This window comes from Penicillium alfredii, assembly GCF_028826965.1.
Source record: "Penicillium alfredii strain IBT 34128 chromosome Unknown utg000009l_segment0_segment0, whole genome shotgun sequence".
Classification (NCBI taxonomy): domain Eukaryota; kingdom Fungi; phylum Ascomycota; class Eurotiomycetes; order Eurotiales; family Aspergillaceae; genus Penicillium; species Penicillium alfredii.
This window is the reverse complement of record NW_026622706.1, coordinates 2142869-2167847: the sequence shown is the minus strand read 5'-3', so window position 1 is coordinate 2167847 and position 24979 is coordinate 2142869. Positions and strand designations below refer to the sequence as shown.

General features: G+C 51.5%; 13 protein-coding genes across 13 annotated transcripts; 6 read left to right on the top strand and 7 right to left on the bottom strand.

The window, feature by feature from the left end:
• Positions 1–10: 10 nt before the first annotated feature.
• Positions 11–235, bottom strand: NUU61_006732 (uncharacterized protein; the record flags this gene model as incomplete). The annotated part of the gene is made up of 1 exon (XM_056657259.1): positions 11–235. The coding sequence occupies one exon, from the start codon at positions 233–235 to the stop codon at positions 11–13; it is 225 nt and encodes a 74-aa protein (XP_056510059.1).
• Positions 236–962: 727 nt separating this feature from the next.
• Positions 963–1493, bottom strand: NUU61_006731 (uncharacterized protein; the record flags this gene model as incomplete). The annotated part of the gene is made up of 1 exon (XM_056657258.1): positions 963–1493. The coding sequence occupies one exon, from the start codon at positions 1491–1493 to the stop codon at positions 963–965; it is 531 nt and encodes a 176-aa protein (XP_056510058.1).
• Positions 1494–2606: 1113 nt separating this feature from the next.
• NUU61_006730 (uncharacterized protein) lies at positions 2607–3510 on the top strand (the record flags this gene model as incomplete). The annotated part of the gene is made up of 4 exons (XM_056657257.1): positions 2607–2763; positions 2841–2869; positions 2948–3085; positions 3145–3510. The coding sequence occupies 4 exons, from the start codon at positions 2607–2609 to the stop codon at positions 3508–3510; spliced, it is 690 nt and encodes a 229-aa protein (XP_056510057.1).
• Positions 3511–4144: 634 nt separating this feature from the next.
• On the top strand, positions 4145–6314 carry NUU61_006729 (uncharacterized protein; the record flags this gene model as incomplete). The annotated part of the gene is made up of 2 exons (XM_056657256.1): positions 4145–4541; positions 4615–6314. The coding sequence occupies 2 exons, from the start codon at positions 4145–4147 to the stop codon at positions 6312–6314; spliced, it is 2097 nt and encodes a 698-aa protein (XP_056510056.1).
• Positions 6315–7035: 721 nt separating this feature from the next.
• NUU61_006728 (uncharacterized protein) lies at positions 7036–9667 on the top strand (the record flags this gene model as incomplete). Its single annotated transcript, XM_056657255.1, has 3 exons — positions 7036–7686; positions 7768–9154; positions 9231–9667. The coding sequence occupies 3 exons, from the start codon at positions 7036–7038 to the stop codon at positions 9665–9667; spliced, it is 2475 nt and encodes an 824-aa protein (XP_056510055.1).
• An 868-nt stretch (positions 9668–10535) lies between these two features.
• On the top strand, positions 10536–11025 carry NUU61_006727 (uncharacterized protein; the record flags this gene model as incomplete). Its single annotated transcript, XM_056657254.1, has 2 exons — positions 10536–10741; positions 10917–11025. 2 exons carry the CDS (start codon positions 10536–10538, stop codon positions 11023–11025), a joined length of 315 nt encoding a protein of 104 aa, XP_056510054.1.
• Positions 11026–11967: 942 nt separating this feature from the next.
• Positions 11968–12740, top strand: NUU61_006726 (uncharacterized protein; the record flags this gene model as incomplete). The annotated part of the gene is made up of 2 exons (XM_056657253.1): positions 11968–12475; positions 12556–12740. The coding sequence occupies 2 exons, from the start codon at positions 11968–11970 to the stop codon at positions 12738–12740; spliced, it is 693 nt and encodes a 230-aa protein (XP_056510053.1).
• A 453-nt stretch (positions 12741–13193) lies between these two features.
• Positions 13194–15733, bottom strand: NUU61_006725 (uncharacterized protein; the record flags this gene model as incomplete). Its single annotated transcript, XM_056657252.1, has 7 exons — positions 13194–13294; positions 13362–13551; positions 13610–13999; positions 14070–14434; positions 14488–14599; positions 14650–15164; positions 15226–15733. 7 exons carry the CDS (start codon positions 15731–15733, stop codon positions 13194–13196), a joined length of 2181 nt encoding a protein of 726 aa, XP_056510052.1.
• A 657-nt stretch (positions 15734–16390) lies between these two features.
• NUU61_006724 (DNA-directed DNA polymerase IV) lies at positions 16391–18663 on the bottom strand (the record flags this gene model as incomplete). The annotated part of the gene is made up of 4 exons (XM_056657251.1): positions 16391–17560; positions 17618–17980; positions 18027–18199; positions 18255–18663. 4 exons carry the CDS (start codon positions 18661–18663, stop codon positions 16391–16393), a joined length of 2115 nt encoding a protein of 704 aa, XP_056510051.1.
• Positions 18664–19419: 756 nt separating this feature from the next.
• NUU61_006723 (YoaK family protein) lies at positions 19420–20434 on the bottom strand (the record flags this gene model as incomplete). Its single annotated transcript, XM_056657250.1, has 2 exons — positions 19420–20078; positions 20128–20434. The coding sequence occupies 2 exons, from the start codon at positions 20432–20434 to the stop codon at positions 19420–19422; spliced, it is 966 nt and encodes a 321-aa protein (XP_056510050.1).
• Positions 20435–21267: 833 nt separating this feature from the next.
• On the bottom strand, positions 21268–21812 carry NUU61_006722 (uncharacterized protein; the record flags this gene model as incomplete). Its single annotated transcript, XM_056657249.1, has 3 exons — positions 21268–21456; positions 21487–21641; positions 21791–21812. The coding sequence occupies 3 exons, from the start codon at positions 21810–21812 to the stop codon at positions 21268–21270; spliced, it is 366 nt and encodes a 121-aa protein (XP_056510049.1).
• A 744-nt stretch (positions 21813–22556) lies between these two features.
• Positions 22557–23736, top strand: NUU61_006721 (mitochondrial ATPase complex subunit ATP10; the record flags this gene model as incomplete). The annotated part of the gene is made up of 2 exons (XM_056657248.1): positions 22557–22993; positions 23118–23736. The coding sequence occupies 2 exons, from the start codon at positions 22557–22559 to the stop codon at positions 23734–23736; spliced, it is 1056 nt and encodes a 351-aa protein (XP_056510048.1).
• A 348-nt stretch (positions 23737–24084) lies between these two features.
• On the bottom strand, positions 24085–24913 carry NUU61_006720 (putative vesicle transport v-SNARE protein Gos1; the record flags this gene model as incomplete). The annotated part of the gene is made up of 3 exons (XM_056657247.1): positions 24085–24588; positions 24669–24782; positions 24848–24913. The coding sequence occupies 3 exons, from the start codon at positions 24911–24913 to the stop codon at positions 24085–24087; spliced, it is 684 nt and encodes a 227-aa protein (XP_056510047.1).
• Positions 24914–24979: the final 66 nt, after the last annotated feature.

Here is a 24979-nt window from a genome sequence, read left to right as displayed (position 1 = left end):
CACGACGGGGTTAGGTTGCATTAAGCTTGGCAGCGTCATCCGAGTGGTCGCGGAGATAGTCGAAGAGAGCACGAATGGCTGGGAAAAGTGCCTGCACACCCAGATCGATGGACACAGCAGTCGAGTTGGGGCTCAGAGGGGAGATGGTGCCAATGGGAGAGTCTGACGCCTTGCTCTGAGTAGGAGCACCCGAGGACGTGGCAGTGTGCTTAACAGCAAGATCAGGAGTGGCCATGATAGCTGTGACAAAGAAGATGAAGAAAGCAGATAGAGAGGAGGGGTTGAGGAAGTAGGATTTTGATGACCCTTTGGTTGATGATGGGGATATTGTGGAGCAGCGACATCTTCAACTAAAGCAGTTGTTGCTAGAAACAAGGAGCCACAGTCGAGAATCATGGGTACTGATGCAGGATAGCGAACATGACAGCCAATATAATTAAAAAAAAAAAAGAAAATTGTAGTCGTCTCACCAAACAGCCAGCTTCCCTGTAACGGGACGGTGTATTCTGGCGACGCCATCCCAGGGTGGAAGTGTCTCTGCAGAATTGCTTCCCTCAAGGGTCGCTTCCATTGCTTAGCGGCTTATAGCATCGTGGATTACTCGCACGAGTATAACGCCGACCCCAGGATTCGTACCAGGCACCAGTACCCGCTGGCAGAACCGAAGCAAGGTTGCCGACTTAGCGGTGAGCCTCCCACTAGGTTATCCGCGACAGATTAAGGTGAATCTGCTCTTATCTACTTCAAACCATGACCTATGCTTTCCTCTCCTGAGTATTTCTTGACTCAATTGATTCCATATTGATGTAGGCAGCTGGTAGACAGAAAGCAAAATAAGAAAGCAAGGGCTAACATCCTTGAACTGAGACCACAATACAACTGCCCTTCCGTCCACCAAAACCAATATACTAATCCACCTGAATACCTAATATTTCTCGTCTTTCTGCTTCTCATCCTCCGGTTCAGTCTGGTTCTCCTGCCCCCCCCTGCTCCTCCTCCTGTGTAATTGGGTTCATGTGGCACATCATATACATGCTCCGATGCCGACCGCAGTAACCAGAGCAGCACTGTTCATTGTATGAGCAGAAACGAAGCAACGCAGAGCACTCCCCCTGCCGACCATTATCGCGATAGCATTTCTGGACTCCTCGGTTGCGCTTGCATTTTTGCCCCACGAGACAGTCATCATCAGTCTCGCAGCCGAGTGTGCAGATCCCCTTGTAGCAGTAATAGCCCCAGTCGCAGTGGACGGTGGCGCGACAGCTGAAGTCGTATGGCGGAGCAACCTCCATGACTGGGAGACTAGTGTCATTCTCCCGGGCCGTCAGATTGTGAGTCGAGTTGATTGGCAGGTTCACCACGCTCGAGGTATCGCTAGTATTGCTGGGGACATCTCTCTCGACCAGGAGATCTTTGAGGTTGGACACCAGACTTGTCTGGTTATTTAAGGTCGAGTTGAGCACAACCATCGTGACGGAAACGCGACTGCCCATTTTTGCGGTGTTGAGTCGATTCAAGTGTTCAGTTATGTGAAGAATAGGAGGCTTGAGAGTGATAAACCCGAGATATAGTCAAAGCGCCAACTCGAGGCAAAGAAAACAAAAACCACGTTGTTAGTGCTGGGCCATTTTGATGGAAAGCCGATACTTGATGTATATTGAAGAAGGTGAGAGGATGAGAAGAGCAGAAAGAGAGCAGCCAGACGTTGTGTCGTGACTCACAGATGGAGACCGCGGCCATTTTGGGCAATTCGACTTCATCTTGACATCAGGTTACCCCATTAGGAGTCAGAACTACGCCAAGAACCAGATCAATTCTGGAGAGAAGCGACGATAGGATGGCAGCTTGTCGGGAACTTGAAATAGTTATAGCAAGCCCTATAGCCGGAGTGCTATCACAGAAGATGCTAGCATTAATCAGATAATCAATCCATAGAAGCTTTTCAAGGTAGAAGACGAAGAGACTATGTGTTGTATAACATGAAGTGCTACAAGGCAAAGGGATTCAATGTTTCCATTGTCTTCGCCCTTACTCACCCAGTGAATAAGCCCACAAGTAGTCATTTTATGGCATAACTCTGAGCTCATTTGTACGATAGAATATCTAAACAGCTTGCCGGGTCACTATCTTATGAATTACCCTTCAACTATAGTCATAAACTTCCCTGTCGATTGCTTTTTCTTCGGCCCGGGCCTACTACCCAGAATGTGGTATAGAACTTTGATAGAGCCCAGCTCATGGCACCTGCTACATAGATGCATTATTTGATTATATCTAATTGTTTTTCCAACAATAAAATTGCAGCAAAATCATATTTCGCTTGGCATGAGACCGGAAAAAAGATGCAGATTCGAAAGAAGCCCAAGACTGAAGGCCATTCTGTTCCATTGCGAGGGTTCAGGCCCTGGATTTGAACCAGCACACGAGGGACCAGGAATATACGTGATTTGTGCATTTTGCGTGGGGATGCCCACAGGGCGTCTTGGATGACGTCGCCCGAAGATTGATTCCCCCCACTGCCGATCCGGTGAAATCTGGAGAAATTGCCATCTCCATTTCCCCCTGCAATCCTTCTTGGGGTACATCCCATATCGCAGACTGAAGACATGGCACCCTTTCGCAATTTTCTCGGCCGGAAATCCCAGTTTAACAGTGGGGAAGCTGAGGGCACCGACGACAACTACCTCTCCCCACATCGTCGACCCCCCTCGATTGCTTCTCGTAGGAGTCACGAAAGTGAACCCCCTGAATATCAAATGAGTGGTATGTCGGTTCCTGGTTGTGCACGCGACCGAGGTCACTGAAGTGGAAATGCGAACTGACCTTCCTGTCTGTCGCAGTCGTTAACGATAGCGGGGTTTATCTTCCGGTACGGATCTTCCTCCTCAACACAATTGAACCCTGGGATCAATCCATGCGTGGACATACTCGCTGAATGCTGCCACAGCCGTCTCCACCCGAGAGGCCAAGCTTCTGGCGCGGATACTCCGGATCAGCAAGATCCTCGAACCATCGTGACCTGGTCAACGAGAATGAGCCTTTCTCAATATCGCGCGAATCATTTGATTCGTACCGTCGCTCCTTTGTATGTCCTGCATGAAGTAATCCATGCACGTCTATCTCGCTGACGCTGCGTCGATCTAGGATATCTCCGCGCGCTCTCCCGTGACTCACTCCGATGCGCTCCCCTCTCGAACATCATTGGACTCGCGAGTATCTCGAATCGCATCATCTTCTGCTGCACAGTCAAACAGCGTTGAGAGATTCGATTCCATGAAGGAAGAACCGTTCGAAGATGTGGGTCTTCACGAGGAGGTCAAACCCAAAAAGAAGGGCATCTTCGCTCGCTTCGGGGATTCATCTGGTGATGCGCAGCAAGCCAGTGGTGCTAAGTCCTCCACCTCCTCCTTTGGCTTCCATATCCCTGGTCGGAGGCGTGGTCAGAGTGGTGGTGGATCTGAGCTGGGAGCTATGAAAGCACCCACCGCCGCACCCGAGGATGGTCAATGAGCCTGGCCGAGGACTGATGTTTGTTTACGACTTGTGATCCATTTGGGGATTTATCCCAGGCGTTTGGGGCTATATTCAAGTGATGCCCCCGGTGTTTGGTTGGAAGAGTATAGATTGGGACTTAGCTGCTGCTCTCTGCCCAAGATTTGGCACTGCACCCGCGGCCTTGCTCCCAGGGTTTTGTACATGTGTTTTTCTTGTTGAGGAATTGCCCTGGTTATATTGCATCTCATCTGAAGGATTGTGTCCTCTTGTTTGAAATATTCTGTTTCTAGACGACTGTTGCCTCTGTTCGAAGGTAACTATAATTTATGCTGCTTTCTGTCAACTTCCAGGAAACTTTCAGCCCATTTTTGGCTATGAATCAAATTGTGCCCACATTTTTTGGCCTCATATTTTTTTGTATACTATTTTTATTGCATTATTTCCATGATATTTGCATAGACTCCTCTCGATATACTGTGTAGAGTCTATCGCTCTTATCAATGCAAACCGTGCAAACCGGCAAAAAAACTTCCCCGAAAAAATTAACCAGCGCAACCAGCAGTCTCCGCTCAAACACCTTCACGGTTCATTTTTTTTACGTTTACCCAAAACAGTGACGGAATCACGATCACTGCGACAAATACCCATCATGGTCGGAGTGAAGCGTCCCGTCGACGGCAGCGAGGACCGCAATGGAAAGCGGACCAAGACCAAGCAGGGCTCTGCCTCAGCGAAGAAATCCAAGCCCGCGGCGCCCGTGAAGAAGACTCCGTCTTCTAAATCGAAGAAGGGAACGAAACCCGGAAAGGAAGACAAGAAGAAGCCCTCGAAGAAGGCGCAAAAAGAAGAACCCGACGATGAGGACGACTTTGACATTGACGATCTTTCGGATTCCGGCGATAATGATCTCGATGCCCTTGATACTGTCCCGGATGACCATGTGGACATGGAAGATGTCAGCGACGATAATGTCGAGAGTGATGAGGAAGAGGAGATGGGCCAGAAGGGAGCAAAGGGTGGGAAGAATGGCGAGATTACGGCAAAGAGTACGTTAATTCTATTGAATGCGCATTTTTTACATCGCGAGAAATCACCGGCTAATTACCACTCCTTGCTCAGGCAATGCGTCTCGAGAATCACACGCCAAGCAAAAGGCCCTCCAGCAGGAGCGCAAAGCCGCCAAGCCCAACGCCGACATGATCGCTCGTTCCAAGAAGCTGTGGGAGCGGTTGCGCCGCAAGTCCCACGTGCCGCTTGAGGAAAGGAAGAAGCTGATTAAGGAACTGTTTGAGATTCTTACTGGTCGCGTGCGCGACTTTGTGTTCAAGCACGACTCGGTTCGAGTCGTCCAGACGGCCCTTAAGTACGCCAACACTGAGCAGCGGAAGCAGATTGCGCAAGAATTGAAGGGCACCTACAAGGAGCTCGCCCAGAGCCGTTACGCCAAGTTCTTGGTCGGAAAGTTGATCGTCCACGGCGACGCGGAGATTCGGGACCTGATCATTCCCGAGTTCTACGGACATGTCAAGCGGCTGATCCGGCACCCGGAGGGATCATGGATTCTCGACGACATTTACCGCACGGTTGCGACCAAGGAGCAGAAGCGGAGACTTTTGCGGGAGTGGTATGGCCCGGAGTTCGTCATCTTCCAGGACGACACCGTGACTTCCTCGGATCTCGCGAAGATCCTGGAAGCCCACCCGGAAAAGCGATCGCCTATCATGCATTTCTTGCACGAGCTCATCAACCAGCTGGTGCAGAAGAAAACCACTGGTTTCACGATTCTCCACGACGCCATGTTGCAATATTTCCTCAGCACAAAGCCGGGCAGTAACGAGGCGACCGAGTTTATTGAGCTTCTCAAGGGCGACGAAGAGGGAGATCTTGTGAAGAACCTAGCATTCACCGCGTCTGGGTCGCGCCTGATGTGCCTGACCCTGGCGTATGCGAATGCTAAAGATCGCAAGCTGCTCTTGCGGTTCTACCGTGACACCGTTAAGATGATGGCTGGTGATTTGCATGGTCATCTGGTCCTTCTTGCGGCCTACGAGGTCATTGACGACACGAAACTCAGTGCTAAATCAATCTTCTCGGAGCTTCTGAACCAGAACGATGCGGAGGAGGCTCGGAACGAGGAACTCGTCTTCCAGGTCAACGACTTGACCGCGCGTATACCCATTCTGTATCCGTTTGCTGGCGACCGTGTGAAGTGGCTTCTGCCCAATTTCGACCAGGATGTGCTGAAGGAGGTCCGCGAGGTGCGGAAAGAAACCTCGAAGAAGGACCCGACTATTCGACGCCAGGAGCTGGTCAAGGCCGCATCACCCACGCTGCTCGCACTCATTGCCGCCCGCGCCGAGTCTCTTCTGGAGACCACCTTCGGCTGCCAATTCATCGCCGAAGTGATTTATGAGGCCGATGGCGACAAGAGTGCCGCACTCACCGCGGTGGCCGAGGCCGCCAAGTCCCAGTCTGCTAAGGACTCTGCCCCCGTTGGCCGGTTGCTCAAGTCCCTTGTACAGGGTGGCCGTTTCAACCCGGCAGAGAAGGTTGTTGAGAAGGTCCAGCCCGCGCTGAACTTCCACGCGGCGCTGTATGAGCAGATCCAGGACGAGATCATGGACTGGGCGACGGGGTCAAACCCATTCGTGATTGTTGCGCTGGTCGAGTCCGACGAGTTCGAGAAGAAGGCCGAGCTGTTGAAGACCCTGAAGAAGAACAAGAAGGCGCTGGAGCAGGCTTCGGCGTCGGGCAAGGATGGAAAGAAGAAGCCGGGCCCGACCAGCAGCGGCGCCAAGCTGTTGCTCGAAAAGATCTAAGTGTCTATTGAGCATGTTGATTTTCCATGGCGTGTAATTATGTCTATTGCCTACATAGTTTTGTACTCGGTGTTTATGGTATACAAAAAAAAAAGAGCATTGTGTTGGTATGAAATTTGCATTCTCCACCGAGTGGATCTCTCCAATGGATCGATCTCAGGGGTTCACCTGGTCTTCTTCCGGCCCCAATTCAGTTCCATGGAAGCCAGGGACTATGGCAACCCCCTTGCCCTCGATGTTTATTGCATCGTACAGGGACGATGCATGTGCGCGGCACTCGTGTTCATGCGAGGACTTGTAGTCATCGTGCACATCAATTCTGGCCTGGGGGCATGGGAGATTATCGCAATTAAAGTAGTTCCAGGACGATTAAAGCCTTGGCAGACAATAGCTACTGTCCACTGTACACTTCCGCCGTGTTGAGTGTGATGGCTAGCATTTGAGCAATGTCTTCTACATGTATCCAGAGTTAGAGATAGTATCTACATAGTATAATAGAATTCGCAATGCGAGTACCTTCACCAACAGGGTCCTGACCCGGCAAGGATCAGGGCACGCTAAACCGCATCCACTTGGCCCGTTAGGGGGAGCTGTTCAGGCGCAGCGGACAACGGCGCGACTCCTGATTCTTGGGTTTCGTCTCTTTCTCTTCTCCCACTTCCCCTCCATCCTGTTCTCCCCCAGATTTACTACCCAGGCCCAGGGCCTCCCGACCTTCCGCATGCCCTCCCTCACGCTAACCGACCCGGACATGATCCTGCCATATGACGGCGAACGCGAATCACAAACCCCGTCCCCGCCCTCCCAGCTGGCCTACCTGTCCAACCTGAACACGCGACATGGCTCGACCGACTCCAATGTCGGCTCCAGTACAGCCCCGGCAGCCAACCGCCCCAAGAAAAATTTTTCGCGACACGCCTGGACGCACGAGGATGTGAATGTCACGCGCCGGCTGTCTGATATTGGCGAGGAGTTGTCGCCGGCACGACTGGATGGGTTTGCCGACGGCCCAGAGGCTGGTCCCGAGCAGGGGCTGGCGAGTTCCCCGCTGCTGCGTGAACATTCGGATGCCCCCGAGGCGCGAGACCAGGCGGCTTGGAGCAGTTCCAACTCGACTATCAGTGCGGGGAGCAAACGGGCTCCGGAGGACGTGGCGGCGCCGCAGAATGCTCGCGCTGCATCCCCCAAAGACAAGGTTCCCGAGCCCGCAAACGCGCCGAGCGTCGCCGACGAATCCAAGCCTAGCCTGCCGGATAGCAACATTGTGGCGTCCGCCGCGGCCGAAGGCAAGGGTCCAGGGGATGAATTCTCGTCAGCAATCTTAAGTAGCGAGGCGGAACGAATCCTCGAGAACGCAAAAAAGCGGTTGACCGTATGTGGAAAATCTGTCCAAGACATGGAATATGTGTGTGTGTGTGTGTGTGTCGGGGAGATGGGCTGACTTGTTTCACAGCTGATGGAAGGCAATCTCAATCGCGCTCGGTCCTCAGTGCGGCTAACCCCGTCGCCATCGCCGTCCTCTTCAAGTGGTCTTCAGCCGCTGGCACTCGGCCAGCCTGTTGGTGGACTGTATCGATCCATCTCGAGGACAGATCGCAGAGGTTCCGCTCTGCGGCGGCAGTCGTTCCTCTCGCAGGATACGACAAACAATCGTCATTCCCGCGTGCATTCCGATACAAATTTTCCGCCCGAGTCAAGTCTGTCACCTGATACCAAACGCTTGTCTCGGTCTGTCAGTGCAATGGGTGCCAGCAGTTCATCTCATTTCAACAACGACGATAGGTCATTCCGATATGACCCTACTCGGGCGTATCTCACGCACCGGGCATCGATTTCGTCGATCAAGCGTCCTTCGTCGGACAAGGACCAGTCCGCGGAGTCAGCACAATCCCCCATTTCCCAGGAGGGATCGGCAGAGTCACCAGGGGGGTTAGGTGTCTCCGCCGAGGATGACTCGAAGTCCAACCCGGCGGATTTCAGTCCGGTCTACAGCTCGTACGGCCCACCTAGTCGTGCGCAATCCCAGCTACAGGTGCGTGATCTGCAGTACCAAATGAAGGGGCTGCACATCAAGATCTCTTCCCTCAAGGTGAAAACGCAAGAGGACAATCTGCGCCGACGCAGCCTGCAAAGCCTGCGCACCCCCAGCCCGTTGACGGCGATTTCTCCCTGGTACAGCAACGCCATGGAGCTTCGAGATGGACGAAGCAGCCGTGGTTCCACGGCCCGACGAGGTGCAAGCTCAGAGTATACTCGCGATGTCACGTCCCATAACGAGACTGTTCATGCCCGGGATCGCGACCAGTTTGGCCAAGCGGAACACAGCCCTGTCGACCCAGATCGGGTTCGCCTGTCCCAGCGGTTCAGTGCTGGGTGGCAGGCTGCCGAGTCCCTTGAATACGCGGATGGACGGCAGTCGGTCGCCGAGAGCATGTATGAAGATGCCGAGGATGGCGGTTACGACGATGGAGACATCGACCGCGAAGCCCTGGATGAGATCCTGCGTGAACCGCTTGATGAAGATCTGGATGTTCCCCTGGATTTCCTGAACAACACAGACGCCAGGCCGCACGAAGAGCGAGAGGATGCCTTTGACTACGAGCATTTCATCCTTCACAGTGCCCTAGGCAACTATACTCGCCAAGTCCATCGCGCGAGCCAGGGCTCGCACGCGTCGGGTGAGACTACGAGGCCTCAACACCTACGGCACTCGCGCACCAACAGCTCCATGTCCGACTCGACAGTCGCCACGTTTGCCACTGCCACCGAAGGCGATCAGATCCCCGAGGAAGAAGATGACATTGGCAGCGTGCTGTACTGGGACCGACGGTTCAACCACGGTATGTTCTATTCTATATCTGGTTTTGAATGCTCTCAGCATGAACTTGAAAAGATTCACCTCTAACCACCCAGCAGAACTGCGCCATCGACATGTCCACAACCACCAGCCCAGCCCGATCGAGGAGACCGATCGATCAGAAACCCCCCGCGGGACAAGGGACGACAGCCGTACTGCCACCCCGGTCGACCCGAGCAACTCCTCCCCCGAGAAGGCTACGGGCCGGTCTTCCTCAGCGACCGGCTCCGCGACGCCCACCTCATTGGCCTCGTCTCTCGTCTCGACCGTGCGCGCCGCCTCGAGCCCGCACCCGGGATCCACGACTCCCACGTCAGGCGGCATCAATGAGGACGACACCCAGATCTTGGAGCAGCTCTTCTCGAGCCTGGGGAATGTCTGCATGGACCTGCAGGCCATTACCACCTCTCCTGATCCCGACATCAAAGCCGCACGGGTGCTTCGGCGCCGCCTGGACGCGGCGCGTCGGGTGCTCGACGGAGAACTCGACACTTGACACTTGATTTTGAAAAAGGTGATTTTGGCTGCGGCCTTGCCATCTCTGCCATCTCGTCCCTTTATGCCATTTCTTTGATCTTTCTTTTGGATTTACTATGATACCCAAGACTTTTCTTTCCTTGTACAAGATTTCTTTTTCTTTTTCATCATTCTGTATTCATTCCATTTCTTTCTCTGGCTGTCTATCTATACATGATTGATCCACAATGGTATATTGTTGTTATATCGAGGAGATCCTGAGTAGATCCATGGATGTATGGAGTCGGAGTCTCCGTTTCAGCGTATTATACTCTGGACAGTGCGAGGAACTTGAAGTAGGGATTTTGTATTGTCAGATATAGCAGAACGGAAGACAATTCTCAGCTAGACTTCTCTACCATTTTGCTAAGCTTTTTTTTTTCAGCGTGGTTTTTTCTTTTTGTAGCTTTATAGAGCTAGACATTTCTCGGTGTTGATCCCCCCCTTTTTGCCCCGCGGTCCCCGGCATCGGCCGATCGCAAATCAGCAGCGTCTGCCCACGCGTGGAATTCTCCAGACCCAACGCTGTAAGTATGTAGAAGAAACAGACCGCTCGAATTGAATTGCAATAGTGATACTGACATATATCTGCAGGCGACATTGAGGTTGAATCTCTGGTATAGCAGCCTAGAGAGCAGAGAGCAGAGAACACAAAAGACTACGCGTCGAAGCTTGCACCTTCATACAAAAAGCAAGCCAAAGAACAAGAACAAAAACCAACAAAATCAGAAAGGATAAAAAATCAAGCACAAATGGACATGGACCAACGCCAATTATCCCCAACCTCCACCATCCATCGCTCTCCCCAATCCCAGCAATCTTCTCAACCTCAACCTCAACCCGTCACAATGAATAAACACCCGGCGCGCCGCCTCCTCATCTTCCAGGAGACGCGTAACCCGCACAACGCCGCCGAGCTCGTCTACCTGCCCGTCAACAAACTGGGCCTGCCCATCTGCGGCGACGGACCCGAGTTGCCGTCGATTCTGGAGCTGCCGCTGCGCATTCTGCGGGCGTTTACGGAGATTTTCAATCAGCCTAAATATAAGGGATGGTATGTTCTACTTCTACTTATTCAAATGAATTTCATTTATATCTTTACTCTGTTTCTTTCTTTCTTTCTTTCTTTCTTTCTTTCTTTCTTTCTTTCTTTCTTTCTTTCTTTCTTTCTTTCTTTCTCTCTTTCTCTCTTTCTCTTCCTACTGACCACTGACCACCGACCAACCTAGGGCTATTCTCTCTGCTGGCCCCTACCGTGATATCTCGGAGGAAGGGAAGTTCTTCGCCGTGGTGCTGGAGCAGACGCAGGGTCAGCTAGAGATTGCTAGCGCATCATGACTTGGGGATCTGTGATTTGTTGATTTGTTGACATGCTGATGCACTGAATTTTTTTTTCTTCGTTTCTCGTTCTCTCTTTCTTTGTATATGGTATACTGGTTGTGTTTGTAGCCTTGATTGAAATAGAGCAAGAAGGCCTTTCCTCTTCTTTTTACATGTTCTATGCCATACCATTTGAATGATGCTATTCTTGTTATCCAAGAGTTCGTGCTAGATAGACGCGATCTGGTACCCCGTGTTATTCCCACGGTTCGAGTCTGTCATCCCATGGTAGCTGTCTACGCACAGAACACTCCATCTCATTGCAAATGGAAACGTTGTTTATGCTTCTATGCTGGGACATACCTATAGAAACTTGTTATAGATGCCATGTTGACTCCAATCACTATCCATGCCGAAGCAAAGTGATGGACAGTTTTTCATGTCCACAGCAGTCAAGGATATCTTGCCTGCCGGCGATAAAGAGTACTTCTGCAACAGAATTAGCCTTCTTGAGACGAGTTCTGAGTTGGAAGCTAGCATCCTTGAATTGGAAGCTCAACTTGCCAAGATAAAACCCAAAATTTTCAACAAGAGACGAGGCTTGTGAGACTCGACTCTTTTAGCCTATTATCACTCCTCTCACATTCTATGCCACTCGCCAACACCGAGCATCCTGGGGCAGAGAAGAGCCAACATCCCCTCAACCCACGCAACAACCAGGAAGCCATTCAAGCCGAGGAACCTCACCCCCCCGGAGGCTAGCAAGAGCCTGTCAGTAAGTCTTCCCAAGTCCTCTATGCCTCTAAACCCCGTTCTTTCTTGATTTGGCTCACCCTATCTCTTACTTACATCGCGAATCAGAAATCCTATATGCCACAGCCCATCTAAACGACAGAGATCGACAACAAACCCCGAGAAAACGACAGCAAAAGAAAAAAGAAAATAGCAGACACTGCGTCAATGATGACGACAAGCCTGAAAAGACGACGTTCTGTCACCGACGACGGCACGGAAGAGACACACTCACTCGAGAAAATCAAGTCCATGATCGAGGACCTCGAGCACCAGATGGTGGAATTGCACATCGAAAACGTGACCAGACAGGTGGAGATCTCGAAGCTGCGCAAGGAGATTGCCGAGGTCACCTGGTCGACTGAGAGCCTGTCCGCCGAGAGTACAGGACAGCAGACGCAGCTCTCGGAGTTGCGGACCGAGGTTGACAGCCTTGTCCCTGTCAGCGACATGGTCTTCGACATGCGGTACCGCGCTTTCTTGGTCTGTTTGCGAGATATCTGGGGCATTGAGAACGAGGCCGTGCGGAAGAGGGTTGGAGCCGCTGACAAGGAACTGGTCCATGCCAATATCAAGGTTGATGCGCGGATGTTCTTTGTGAAGGGGCTTGCGGGTGAAGATGAGCTGTATTTCAAGAAAATCTATGGCGTCACCCCTAAAGTTGTTGTGGATCTCGGTGAGTTCTTTTCTTTTGTTCTCTCTATCATTTGGTGTTTGAGTATCCTTCGAGTCCTAACCCACATATCCCGGATTTAGAGTCTCACAACTGCAACGGTACCTGGGAAGTACTGAACCATGTGGGCGCGCTGCATCTCAACGGACGGCGTCTCAGAGCCGAGGCAGAGAAGATTCTGGAGGTGATGCTGGAGCATGTGGATGACTTGGAATTCGAGCGAGCAGAAGAGGAGAGCGAGAAGTTTCCGGTGGTAGGCATGGCGTAGAAGGATGCCGAGAGAGATACTCCGGGGCTAGGAAGACTTGGTTGAGGGTAACTACTAAGAAGGAATGGGAGAACGTTGACACAGACATCATAGTTTAATTCAACAATATCGATACTCTGATCATTAGAGAAAAAAAAAAAAACTCCCCGATCGAAAAAAGAACCCCTCGAAACAGAAAAGAAAGAAGAGAAAGAAAAGAAAAACCACCCAACTCCTCCACGCCCTAGGCTCCTGTCGATAGCACAAGAAAGTCATTCCCCCTGTGACTCTGCTTTTGAATGCAATTTGAAATTCGTACAGACGGGCTCATTGCAGCATCAGACTCCCCATGAAGAAACAGAAACTGAAAAGCAAAAAAGAAGAGAAAGAAGAAAAAGAACAACCCGATGAGAAAAAGCAACCCGATGAAAAAGACGACCAAAAGAAGAGAAATGTTGCATCGAGACCGGACTTTTAAGCCTGCGGCTGCAGCCAGCTGGCGCTGTGGTGGAGATCCAGAGACCGCGAGTCAGTCGGGTTGAAGACGGCATTCCGACGCTCCTCGAGGAAGTAAGCTGCAAAGAAAGAGTGTCAGCCCAGAAAGTACAAACAGAAGAGACCAGAGAGTGGGTATCCACATACGCGAAATCTGGATCATGTCGAACCAGCGCTGAGCATTCTCATCGCTTCCATCCGCAGCCTTCAGCGTGCCAGTATCGGGGCGAACGGTGGTCTTGGGAGGAACATAGCGCATGCGCAGCATCATGTGCAAAAGGTCCGAGAAACGGTCAACCTGATTGAAGTAGTAGGGCGGGCGCTTATCCAGAGGCCACTGCAATGGAATCAGGTTAGTTGACGACGACACAAGGCACAAAGAATGGTCCACTTACGCGCTGCGCAAAGGTCTCGTTGTCCCACGAGCGGAACAGCCAGGAGGTGCGCTCCATGCAGTTCAGGAGAATAATTCCAATCAGGAAGGTCTCGAAAAAGCCCGACGACATGCGCTGGATCAGTCGGCGCTCGAGAGAGGTGATCACTGACTTGCTCAGCTGCATCGCACGCTTCTCCATGGCTGCACGTAGCTGGCTGCAGATCAGTGCATGAGACTCAGGGTCCGACACCTCATCGATGGGCAGACGACCGTCATCCGAAGGCTGCGAGAGAGCGTGCATCGATGCCGGGGGGAGGGTGGGGTTGCAGTAAGTCTTCCAGCCCAGTTCCGTGTCCACCAAGATGTGAGTGGCAACCCACAGCTCCAGCGTACGCTCCAGAAGAGAGTCCTGTGTTAATGTTAGAAAACACAAAAAAAAAAAACCTCCGACATGAAAATTGTCCTTGCGAATGACTGACCTTCTTCGCCTGGCTGATCTCGGAAGCAAGCAGGAGAGTAGGCTTCATGAAAGCCGAGGTCTCTCGCTCGAAAAAGAACGGAGCAATCTTCTTGATGTACATATCCATCTTGCCAGGAAGATCATCGGCATCACTATCCAAGAGGTAAATTTCCTGAGAGGGTCCCGAAAACTGGTCATCTCCTAGGCTCTGTAACTGAGGGTCTAGCGCTGAAACCGATGCCCTATGGCCCTGAAGTCCACTGAAGGTAAGAAAGACGTTGCTCTCCTCGAAGTGTGTCACCTCAATGCGGCCGGCGTAGTGCTCAAACTTGACTTGGTTCTTGATGCTGTTCGTATCGTGATACGCGAGGGTGGAGTGCAAGTCTGATCCATTGGTTAGTACCCACAGGGCAACAGAGATAGAGAAGAAAACATACTGGCATTGTAAAGCTCGCATTCTTCGGAAAGCCGAGTTCGGATGCACGGGACCTTCCAAAGACGAGCACTCTCCACACTGGCACAAGTGGTGCAGGGGGTGTCACCAGAGCACTATTGGCATTAGCAGAAACCAACCACGGGCATAGATTAGAATTCCGTACAGGCTTCTTAAGCATCTTGCAGCGAATGCAGGCGCCCTTCTTGCGGACTTCCTGGACCTCGAGACGGCGATCAGCAGTGAAACGGCCTCGCACTTTAGGCTTCGTGGGCTTCGTGGAGTTGCCAAACTCGTTGACAAATCCCTTCGCCTGGGTGTTTGGGTTCATGGCAATCGGACGTGGGTACGACGCGGCGCGCTGGGTAGTAGCCGTCAAGGACGGGTCGTGCTCTTGCAGGCTGTCGAAAAGGAGTTGCTCGTGCGTGGACAGCTGCTGGTTCCACTGGCCCATCTTCAGTCCATCAGACCCGAGGCTGTCGCCTTCAATCGAGAGGCCCTGGGGGACCATCTCACTGGCGGACGCTGCGATCATGGACAGCTGCGACTGGCGAGCATTCGAGGCCGAGTCGGGCGTCGGAGAGTTGTCACCGATAGGCGGGGACATGGAGCCCTGGTGGTCGCCGGAGGTATGACTTGGAAGCGCAGGAAGGGTAGGGGGGTTGGAGGAATGAGGGGAACCTACACAAGAAAATCGCGTCAGCGACTAAAAGCCTCTAGAGAGTGGATCAGAATCACTTACTCTGAGGGTTGGCTCCATCCTCTTGCTTGACATCGTTCTGCTGCGATTCAGGGCCCTGGAAGCCCTCAGCCTCCAGCGCCGGGTCAACCACGACAGTCTTGCCGCCGACGGTCACAGACTGGGTGTATGCAGGACCACGCTTGGTCTGGTCCGAGGCGCCGACCTGTCGCGAGGCTTCTGCCAGCACGTTGAGGCCGTCAAAGTTGGGGCGGTTGGGGAATGACCCATCGGCAGACTTCCCCTTGCCGGTAGCAGTGTTGGGGTCCTTGTTCCCCTCGCTGTCTGCAATATCAGGCAATTCGTGCAATCGAAGCAGCACGCGTTGGCGGTCCCGGAGAGGGAGTGCCTGGCATTTCTTCACCAAGTGATTGGTGAGACTGTCAATGCGACCCTTCGGGAACTTTTCGCCACAAGCCTTGCAGGTGTGCTGGTAGCGATTGCTCGCATCCTCAAGCTTGGGGCCTCGGATGAAGAACTCCAAGATGAGCTGGTTGGGTTTACGACCCATTTTGAACTGGATGAAGTGTCACATGACGTGTCAGTCAGACTCAGGGCTGAAACTCGGCACAATCGAGATGCGAGGCTGGAGGTGAAGTAAATAGCTTGTTTACTTACTAATTCGAAGGAGAAGGGGGAGGGGGAGGGGGGAGAGTCTCAACAGACACGTATCTCTGACCCAGACAGGGAGCAGCCACGTGATCAATTAAGATACCCAAGCCCAGCTGAGGCTGGATATCGTGTTTTTGAAGCTTGTCGCGAACGGCAGAAATGAGGAGTGGATGAGGGCGGTGGGGGAGTTTGAAGGAAGAAAACTGACGATGAGTCTTCACCGCACGCAAGGCGGTGATGAAGAGAAAGGCGGTGATGAAGATGATGGAAAAGGCGGTGATGAAAAAAAAAGGAGAGAAAAGCGGTGATGATGAAACAAAGAAGGCGGTGGGTGATGGAAGAAAGAAGGCGGTGGGTGATGGAAAAAGAGAAAAGGCGGTGGGAGGATGACGGCAGAATGGAATCCCTTCCTTAAATAGGCAGGGGGAGGCTAGGTAAACTTCGGTGCCTACGGCAGAATATTGTTCACCAAAAACTTGTAGCATAATACTATTCGCCAATAAACAAGGGGCAACAACAGTGCTATTACGCTGCCTATTGTTTGAATAAGTCTATTTCAACAAATACGCTGCTCCGGTGGTCGCCAAGGCACCCCAAGTAGTGTAAAGATCCTGCGCTCATCGCGACCTTCCAGCAATCGGCCTGGGTTCAACTTGATCCTCTGTGTCGTTCGCAACACATCCGCATAGAGCCCCTTCTGATTAAGACACATGTGCTTTTTGCTCGCCAACAATCGCATACTGCGGTTGAAGATATCGTTGCCTGTGAAATAGATCAAGGCAGCTCCAATCTCCGCCCCTGGCACGAACAACAGATCGATCCGGCGCCACACCCTGCTGCCGGGAAGAGCCGATGCCCCATGCCATTTGGACCCCTCCTGCCGCGAGATGGCAAGGCTGACCTGCAGGAAGCTGTCACTGAATAGCTGGGGTATGGCCACGTCCATCATCATCGACCGGATTTGCTCCAGCGAGGCACCGGGTTTGGTGATGAGAACGTCGATGTCGCCAGAGTCTAATGCCCCGCGGCGATATGAACCTCCGATAATCACTTGCATCTCGCTGTCCACCTGCTGCACCGCCTTCCGCACGATGTCTCCGTGAGCCTCGACCTCTTTGCGGGGGATTCGCTGCGCAAAGTCATGGTAATGGTCCACCCCGATGCGCTGGTTTTTGGTCAGAGGCGCTTTCTCCCGTAAATCTTCGAGCGATCTGTAGCCTTGTGCAACCCACTGGGAAGCCTGGGCCAGGCCGGCACCGTAAACACCGAGAAATTCTTGGATGATCAGGTCCTCGGGTGTGCCAGAGGCATTGTCTAGCCGCCGGAGGTGATTAGTGAGAACAATTTCCTCAATCTTGTCTGCAAGTCGTGTACCGATCCCAGGGATAGACAAGGCCTGTGAACGCGTTACCACTCGTTGAGGCTGCCTTCGCAATGCATTGATCGCTTTGCGATAGGCGAGAACCCGCCATTGGTCCGCCGTCCTTGTGTAGTAGTCCAGCATTTGCTGGAGCACTTCGATCGTTCTCCCATTTGGATTTTTGTTGGTACTCGGCTCGAACTTCTGCATACAGACAAAATTCTGCATCCATGCATCGGCCGCTTTGACTTCCTTTGAAGAGGCCATCCGGACTTTACCACCGGTCTCAGGCTCTGAGCCCGAACAATCCTCATCAGATGCTTCGGCAGTGGTCTGATCCTCGAGAGAGTCGAGAGGGTCCAGTGGCTAGTATAAGCTATTAGCGAATGACTCAAGGCCAGACAGAGCCCTGGCAGATCTCACCAAATGTCTCGCAGCCTTGGCTTCATCAATAATCTCATCTAGGGTGTCACGCTCATGGCCGGGAGCATCCGAGCCATTTTCAACTTCTTGCATTTGCTCACTGGCCACCGGAATAGAAGGCCTGGCAGGTGCTTCCTCCCCATTATAGGATTGAGAAGGCTCTGGAGACTGTCTCTGGTCCTTCCCCGGCGATTTCAAGGGTAGAGACCCAGGAGAGCTCGGTTCGACGATGGGAGGCTGTTCAATTTCAGAAACCCCGGTAGTTCCATCAACTCGGAACCGAGCTTGCGATGGACTCAAAACTGAGCGGAATCTGATGCAGTCTGAAGGATAGGACTCGTTCACCAAGGCAATGTTTGTCTTCTAGGTTGTTAGCATCAAATCCAAGACTCTGTCCAGATAAACTGACTGGCCAAGACTCTATCCTGAGATGAGTGAGGAGATCTTGAAATATCAGGCCATTATCAACGATCACATGAGTGATGTTGTCATCCCATTCTCTGGAACATCGGGCACCGTATTCTTGAGCTCGCTGAATGCGTAACCGCCGCAGAGGAGAAATGACATTACTCGGAAAGAAGACTGATCAAAAGGTCAGCAATAACTACGGACCGGGGGGACTACCAAGGGCACAGACAGAATACGAGGTCTCTGAATATTTTCTGGTCTTCTGGGATGGTTTGGATGTTGTTCGTTCGCCTTTTCTTTGGAGCAGGGCCCCCGTTCTTGGTTCCAGCCATGCCCCCTGTTGTCTGGGAGCGTTTCACCGTCATTTTCGGGTCCGTCAGCCCGGTGCTCCGTCGGCCATGGACTTCTCGAGGAACGCCACTGGTGTCTGACGAAGGCTGTGGGTCTGGATTTGCTCGCGGAAGAGCTACTGGCCCTGAGTTTGATACAGGCGATGCAACAACGACTGGGTTTCTTTGGCTCCTTGAGCCAATGATGAGTTGCTCTAGATGGTTATCCTCATTCTGGGAATCCTCAACGTCGTCTAGCCGCTCGATGTCGGTGAAAAACTGCTTCTTGCTAGGAAAGTGGCTCGTCATGATACATCTGATGAGTCTGTAGTTGAATGGAGAAATCAGCCTCGGGCCATGGTTTATTCATAGCAACTGCCTAGCTAACCCTGGAGGTAACGAAGCGTAGTGTATAATGTCACATCGTAGAAGGTGCTTCTTGAGGTCTACCTGGTCATGGACGTTGTCTTTGATAATTGGGATAGAAGTCGCCTATCTGGCCCGAAAAAAGATGGATCAGGTTCGCACTTACTCCATGACGCAGCATAGTGAAGCAGCCCTACACAACCTTGGAACTATGTGTCACATGATGATGGACAGTCACCTGACTGGTATCTATATATTCATGCACAGAGTGTTAATTTGTATAGCTTGTATTTTTATTTTTATTTTTATTTTTATTTTTATTTTTATTTTTTGCTCTATAATATTATTTTAGGCTTTAGATGTCTACAACTGAAGACATCTTTGTTATGTGATGCTAAACAGCGGCGGTGAAGAAATCTGCTTTTACTATGTGTTTTAGTACACAGCTTGTTTACCGACTACGTTATGGTCAGGTAGGGGCTGATAATCTCGAATCAAGTCCTAAGTTCAATTCCATATTAGTTAGGTTATTTGCAATTAATACAATACGCCACAAGGAATGATATTTATATCCAGTCTCTATTTTTATATATCTTCCATCCTATACTGCTACTAGGGTATGAAGTAGATGGTGGATAACAGTTAAAATTTCTCCCAAGCAAAACAAGGACTGAGATTAATGGATAGTGGAAGCGCCTATTACTTGGTGCTGTTTAACTTGTGCAATCCGTCCCAGTCTTTGCTTCTCCACACAAACCAGCCTAATGTAACACACGCCTTCAAAGCCATAGCAAACCACAAGCCACTTGCCAGCCCGGATTCCTTCTCCATTCCACCGGCAGTCATGGCGCCGAGAAAGTGTGAAAGCAAGGCAGCGAGTCTTCGATTTCGTTTCGGATTCGAACTCCAGGGACGTTTGTATAGTTCGGGGTCGACGAACAAGTCGCAGACCAGGACAGTTAGAACCACCGTGGGGATCTCTGCAAAGGCCAAGAATCGGGAGGCAACAATTTGCCCCGCGGATTGAAACGCAATTAACGAGATTGCGAGAACTTGAAGCCAGTCAATCGGGACTTGATGGTCGATGTTGGGGCTAACAACCCGTTTTTGAACCAGCAGGGCCGCTCCAAAGAGGAGCGCGGTCTGGATCGTAAAAGATAATATCATGGTCAAGCGTCGGAGAGGACCCAGGTATCGTGAGCCGTAGACAAAAAAGATGTTGCCGACGAGGAAGACTCCAATGGCAACGAGGGCCTTGGCCCACAGCATGGGTTGATTATCGGGCTGCCCGGACACTCCTAAAGCGACGAATACAGTGTTGCCTGTTGATGTGCACTCGAGTATGGTTAGAGCTCGGTCTTCAGGGAAAATATATATATATATATATATATACGGGTTGGTCCCTACCTGTGTGCATGTTCGAGAAATTCCCCCATGCATTGTACGACAACCCGTCAATCAAGCCGCTCACGTACCCACAGCAAATGAGAGGGAATTCACCCCATGTGGTGTCAATATCGGAAAAAAGATAGCGGCGGAGCCCATCTTTGAAGGGTAAATCTCGGTCAAAGATGTGACTTTTATTGCTGGAAATTTCGAGGCTGGAAAAGTCGGGATTTTTTGTAAATGGGAGAGCACCGGGAGGGTGCCTTTCGAATAAGCCATAGTTGGAAGAGGAAGAGCCCCCAGGGTTGTCAACATCAGTCGATCTCATCGCTAATGCTTTGTCGGGATGAAAAAGAGGCACGATAAGCTGGTCAAGACGTGGGGCGGGCTAAAGTTAGAAGAGGAAGAGGTACGTGGAACAAGCAAGAAAGAAATAAAATTCAGGAGGAAGGACATCTAAATAAAGGCCCAGGAATATCTCCACTCAAGCAATGCAACATCTTCTCCCAGAGGCTTATCAAGTACAGACTATGGTGACGAATACCAAGAACGGGAGGTCGCCACTTTGGCTGCAGAGATCAACATGGCTGTACATGCAGGTAGGTTCATAACCCCTGGCCATCAGGCAGTTTTTTACCAGTCGAGCTGGATTGGCTCAAGATATCACAAATCCCACCTTCGCCAAGAACCCACCATCAATTGACGATCCTTGAACCCTCTTGGCGTCATGCAGAGCCAAGAGCAAGCCCCTGTCGATCAGCTCTAACTCTTTCGCTAGTAACGCCCTCATAAACAGCGATCACCCGTAGGTGGGTCGAAGCCGATAAAAGACTGATCGGCCCGGGATCGCCCTCGGGAGGAATTGCAACAGGCGTGCAAATCCTAGTAGATTTTGCAGTCTATGATTCGCCCAAGGACTTACCAAAGAGTCTAGAAGACAACGTCATGTCCACTCTTCCTGCTCCTGGATTTTGGATTGCGTGGCAGTGCACCCATCGGGTCCTTTAGGAAGGAATCTGAGTTCAGACTATACTTTAGTTACACTGGTACTTTTGTGGCAGTCACCAACCTCTTTAAATAAAATACTAATTCTAGTATATATCATTAGTGATATAAAGGAGGCCCTGTATCTATAGATCCGTAGACACCAGCTTCACATTGTCATTCTCTCTTGTTAAAGAAGCTTCCTCTCCGAGCAGTCTCCGGCAACTTGGTGGGGCAGGACTTGCCTTCGTCACTCGATCTCCATAGAAGCTGTGCCTGTTCACACCACCGGAAATGTTCCAAAAAGCGGTCTTGTGCATACACTTTGTCTCGAGCCTCAAAAGGCCCAATCCTCGCCCCGGGTGCCTATGATATCCTTTTCAAGAGCAAGTTGACACCCGGCACACGAAATTCCACGTTCAACTTTGCCAGTTTGTTTATCGTAATAAGGGAGTGCACACGACCCCATAAAGTTGAATTTTTGACTTTGTTCCGAGTTGCTAGCTGGGCTTGTGCGACTGTATGCGATTCCCACTTGCGAGCCGAAATAGCTTGATGAACAGAAACAATTTTAAAAGCGGGATTTGTTTGCGGATTCTGGCATCGAATATATTCCAGGCAAGGTCTTGAATAACGTCAGTTGATCTATTTTAACTTTAGTCAAGTGCAATTGCCTTTTGACAGCAGCAAGCGTTTATACTTGAGTTGAGTTTCTGGGGCATGCTGGAGGCATTTGAAACAGCATCGCCTCCAGGTAAGGAGGGATATGAAGCCACTGAATTCACCACAAAGAGTACAGGCCTTCATGCATAGTGCATTGTAGAAGTCGGGTAGAGAGATTCCGCTGGCAAGTCATGTTCGTAACAAGGTGCAGAAAAGGTTCAGTCCATACGAGACTACCATCTGATACTGCTTGAGGGAGTCGACTATTTGTTTTGATGCTTGATTGATTTGTCGAAACTTGAATAGAGAATGCATGTGGCGGTGGTTCGAATAATCGCGTCAGTTTGTTCTTCACTGGAACAGTATTCGTTGGCTGAGCGATATCCACGGGGCATGAGGGTAGCCATTCCCGAGATTCATCGGTACGTTTGATTGAAAGAGGTCGACCTCGGCAGGAGAGTCGCGACTGTCTAGTGTAGCTCAAACACCCCTTGGAGGCCAATGTGTAAAAAAAAAAAAAAAAAAAAAAAAAAAAAAAAAAAAAGTAATGTTACTGTAAATAAAATAAAGACACTGTACCTTGACATGCATGGGTGAGCCTCGGAAGCCTTCCAAAGTCGCACAGGCAGAAATGTAATGGCCAAATACTCCGAGACTACAGACGTTGACTGCAGAGAAAGGAGGGTGGTTCGGGAGACAGCCCTGGAGGTACCTCCACTATACCCGTTGCCGCCAGATCACGGGACTAAGGCTTGCATATCGATAAGTCCTCCGTTCCCTCAGCCATGCCATAATCACCAAACATGTGCAAGCCGTCAATAGCCTCTCTGGCTACAGAGATATCTCTCTTACAGAATGGCCGCTGTCTCAGCTGCTGGGTCCGCAATCCTGCGATCGCCCAGCTACGCCTGAACTCTCTTTCTCGACGTCACTATGCCAACAAGACCGATACGCAAACCCCCAACACCCCAGATGGCAACGTGACGATCAAGCCAGCTGGCTCGAGAGCCCCAGCGAACAAAAACCTATCGAGCCCCCTTCAATTCCAGCAGAACCCGGCCGGGGAACAGTCGGCCCAGCCAGGTGATGCGAATTTCACTCCCCCGACATTGGACCGTCCAATTGGCTCGCCATATCCTCCCGAAGCAGGTCAGAACACAGGAATTGATACACGATCGATGCGCAAGCGGCGGGATGACTTTGTCGACTACGACCGGCACATTTCTCGCCGACAGGAACTGTAGGTGTTGCCCCTTGGCTTGACGCATTTTTTTCCCTCTAGAGATTTATACCCTGAGTCATTGATAGAGGTCATGGTACACTACATTAAAGAAGTAAAGACTGACATGGATGCAACCGGACAGGACGAAGCAAGTCGCGAAACCGTACTTCCGAGAATGGTCCAACCTGCGCTACCACCAGGGCAAAACATTCGTATCGAATTCGCGTCTATTCAAGGGCGACCGAGCCCTGTATTTCCCCAACATGCACGGCGTGACGCTCGCGTCGCCGAAAGACCGCCAAGACACGACCACGCAGCTGCGCGGGAAGATCTCCGTCGTGAACCTCTTCTCAAGCGTCTGGGCCGAGACACAAGTGGCGACATTTACGGGACCGCAGCAAAATCCGGGACTGGCGGAGATTCTGGCGAGCAGTGGACAGCTCGCGCAGCGGGTCGATATCAATCTGGAGGAGAACCGGATGAAGGCCTGGCTGATCAAGAGGTTCATGTGGCAGATGCGCGGCAAACTGCCTCTGGAGCAGCATGCGCTGTATTTCCTGGTGCAGAAGGGATTCGATGAAGGATTGAAGGAGGCTATTGGGATGATGAACTCCAGGGTCGGCTATGTCTATCTGCTCGATGCGGACTGTCGCATCCGCTGGGCTGGCAGTGGACCTTCAGAGCCAACGGAATTGGAGTCTCTCAATGCCGGTCTGCGGAAGCTGGTCGCTGAGAGGAAAGCTAGCGCCGAGTCGCAGTAGACGGCCCATCATTGAACCTGGTGAACTTGGGAGGTGGTGATGCTCTCCACGAGCAATGCATGAGATGTGACTCCCCGCTCCACTGGACTTGTACATACAATAGCGAATGTGTATAATAGAATGCCGAATACAAAAAAATGCCATAAATCCCGAAGCGTGGTATTTTTATTCAAGCTCCCCATCAAGAAAGAAAAGGAAATGCCCAGTCCTGAACGCCTCGATGAAACCGACAAGATATCAACACGCTAGGCAATTGCAACTAACGCAAACGAAAGCAAATAATAAACCTGGAGAAGCTAGCTCCCCACTATTAAATAACCCGGTCAGAAAACACACAAGCTCCCCTCCCTATCGGAAGTAAAGCAGCATCAAACAGCAGAACCCGACAAAACAACCCAGGATGATGGCATCGCGCCTCTTCTTGGTCCCGATTTTCCCAATCAAATAGTTCATGCCGGGGACGTGGCCGGCCGCGCCGACGATGCGCCGATTGATGCTCGCAAGTGTTTCGTGCTGCATGCCGAAGTTCTCATTAATCGCATACGCCTGGCTCAGCACTCCATCGATCATGTTGTGGCTGTTCTCGACCCGCCCCCGCTCCTCGAGCATATAGTCGGCCTCGGCGGCTCTGGGGTTGGACGCGTGGTAGGCGTCGATGTCGGAGCGGACATTGGAGAGTAGGTTTGCGCGGTCGCGCGACTCGGCGATGGCGGATGTCAGGCGCTGCAGTTCGCGGCGGTGGTCTTGCAGGACCTCGCGGTGTCGCGAGAGGTTGTTCTGTTTCAAGGCGGAGGACGTGAGGGTGGCTTCGGAGTCGAGGAGGCGGGAGAGTTGGGCGATGAGAGACTCGCGCTGGGTGAGGCGTCAGTTCTGCTGCTGGTTTTTTCTTCCTTTTTTTTGTCTAGTCTTGGGTGTTTGTGTAGTAAACGTACTTTTTCGATGAGGTCTTTCAGTTGCGTTTCAACCCTTGTCTCCTCCTCGGTGGGATCCGGCGGGGGCTTGGTGAGTGAGGCAAATTGTGCGTAGGTGTGGAAGAGGTTTTCGGTCTGCCAGGATCCAGTGTTAATCCAGTCAAGTCTTCCCATGTGTTTCCCTCTGGTGATATCGGTACCTGAGTTTCGAGCGAGCGGGCTTGCTGCCGGAGCTGTGCCCATCCGGATCCGGTAGAGGACGCCATGAGAGGTAGGTGAGCGATATATTTGTCAGTAGGAGTGCTTCAAGTGGTCAATCAGCTGGATTGTCG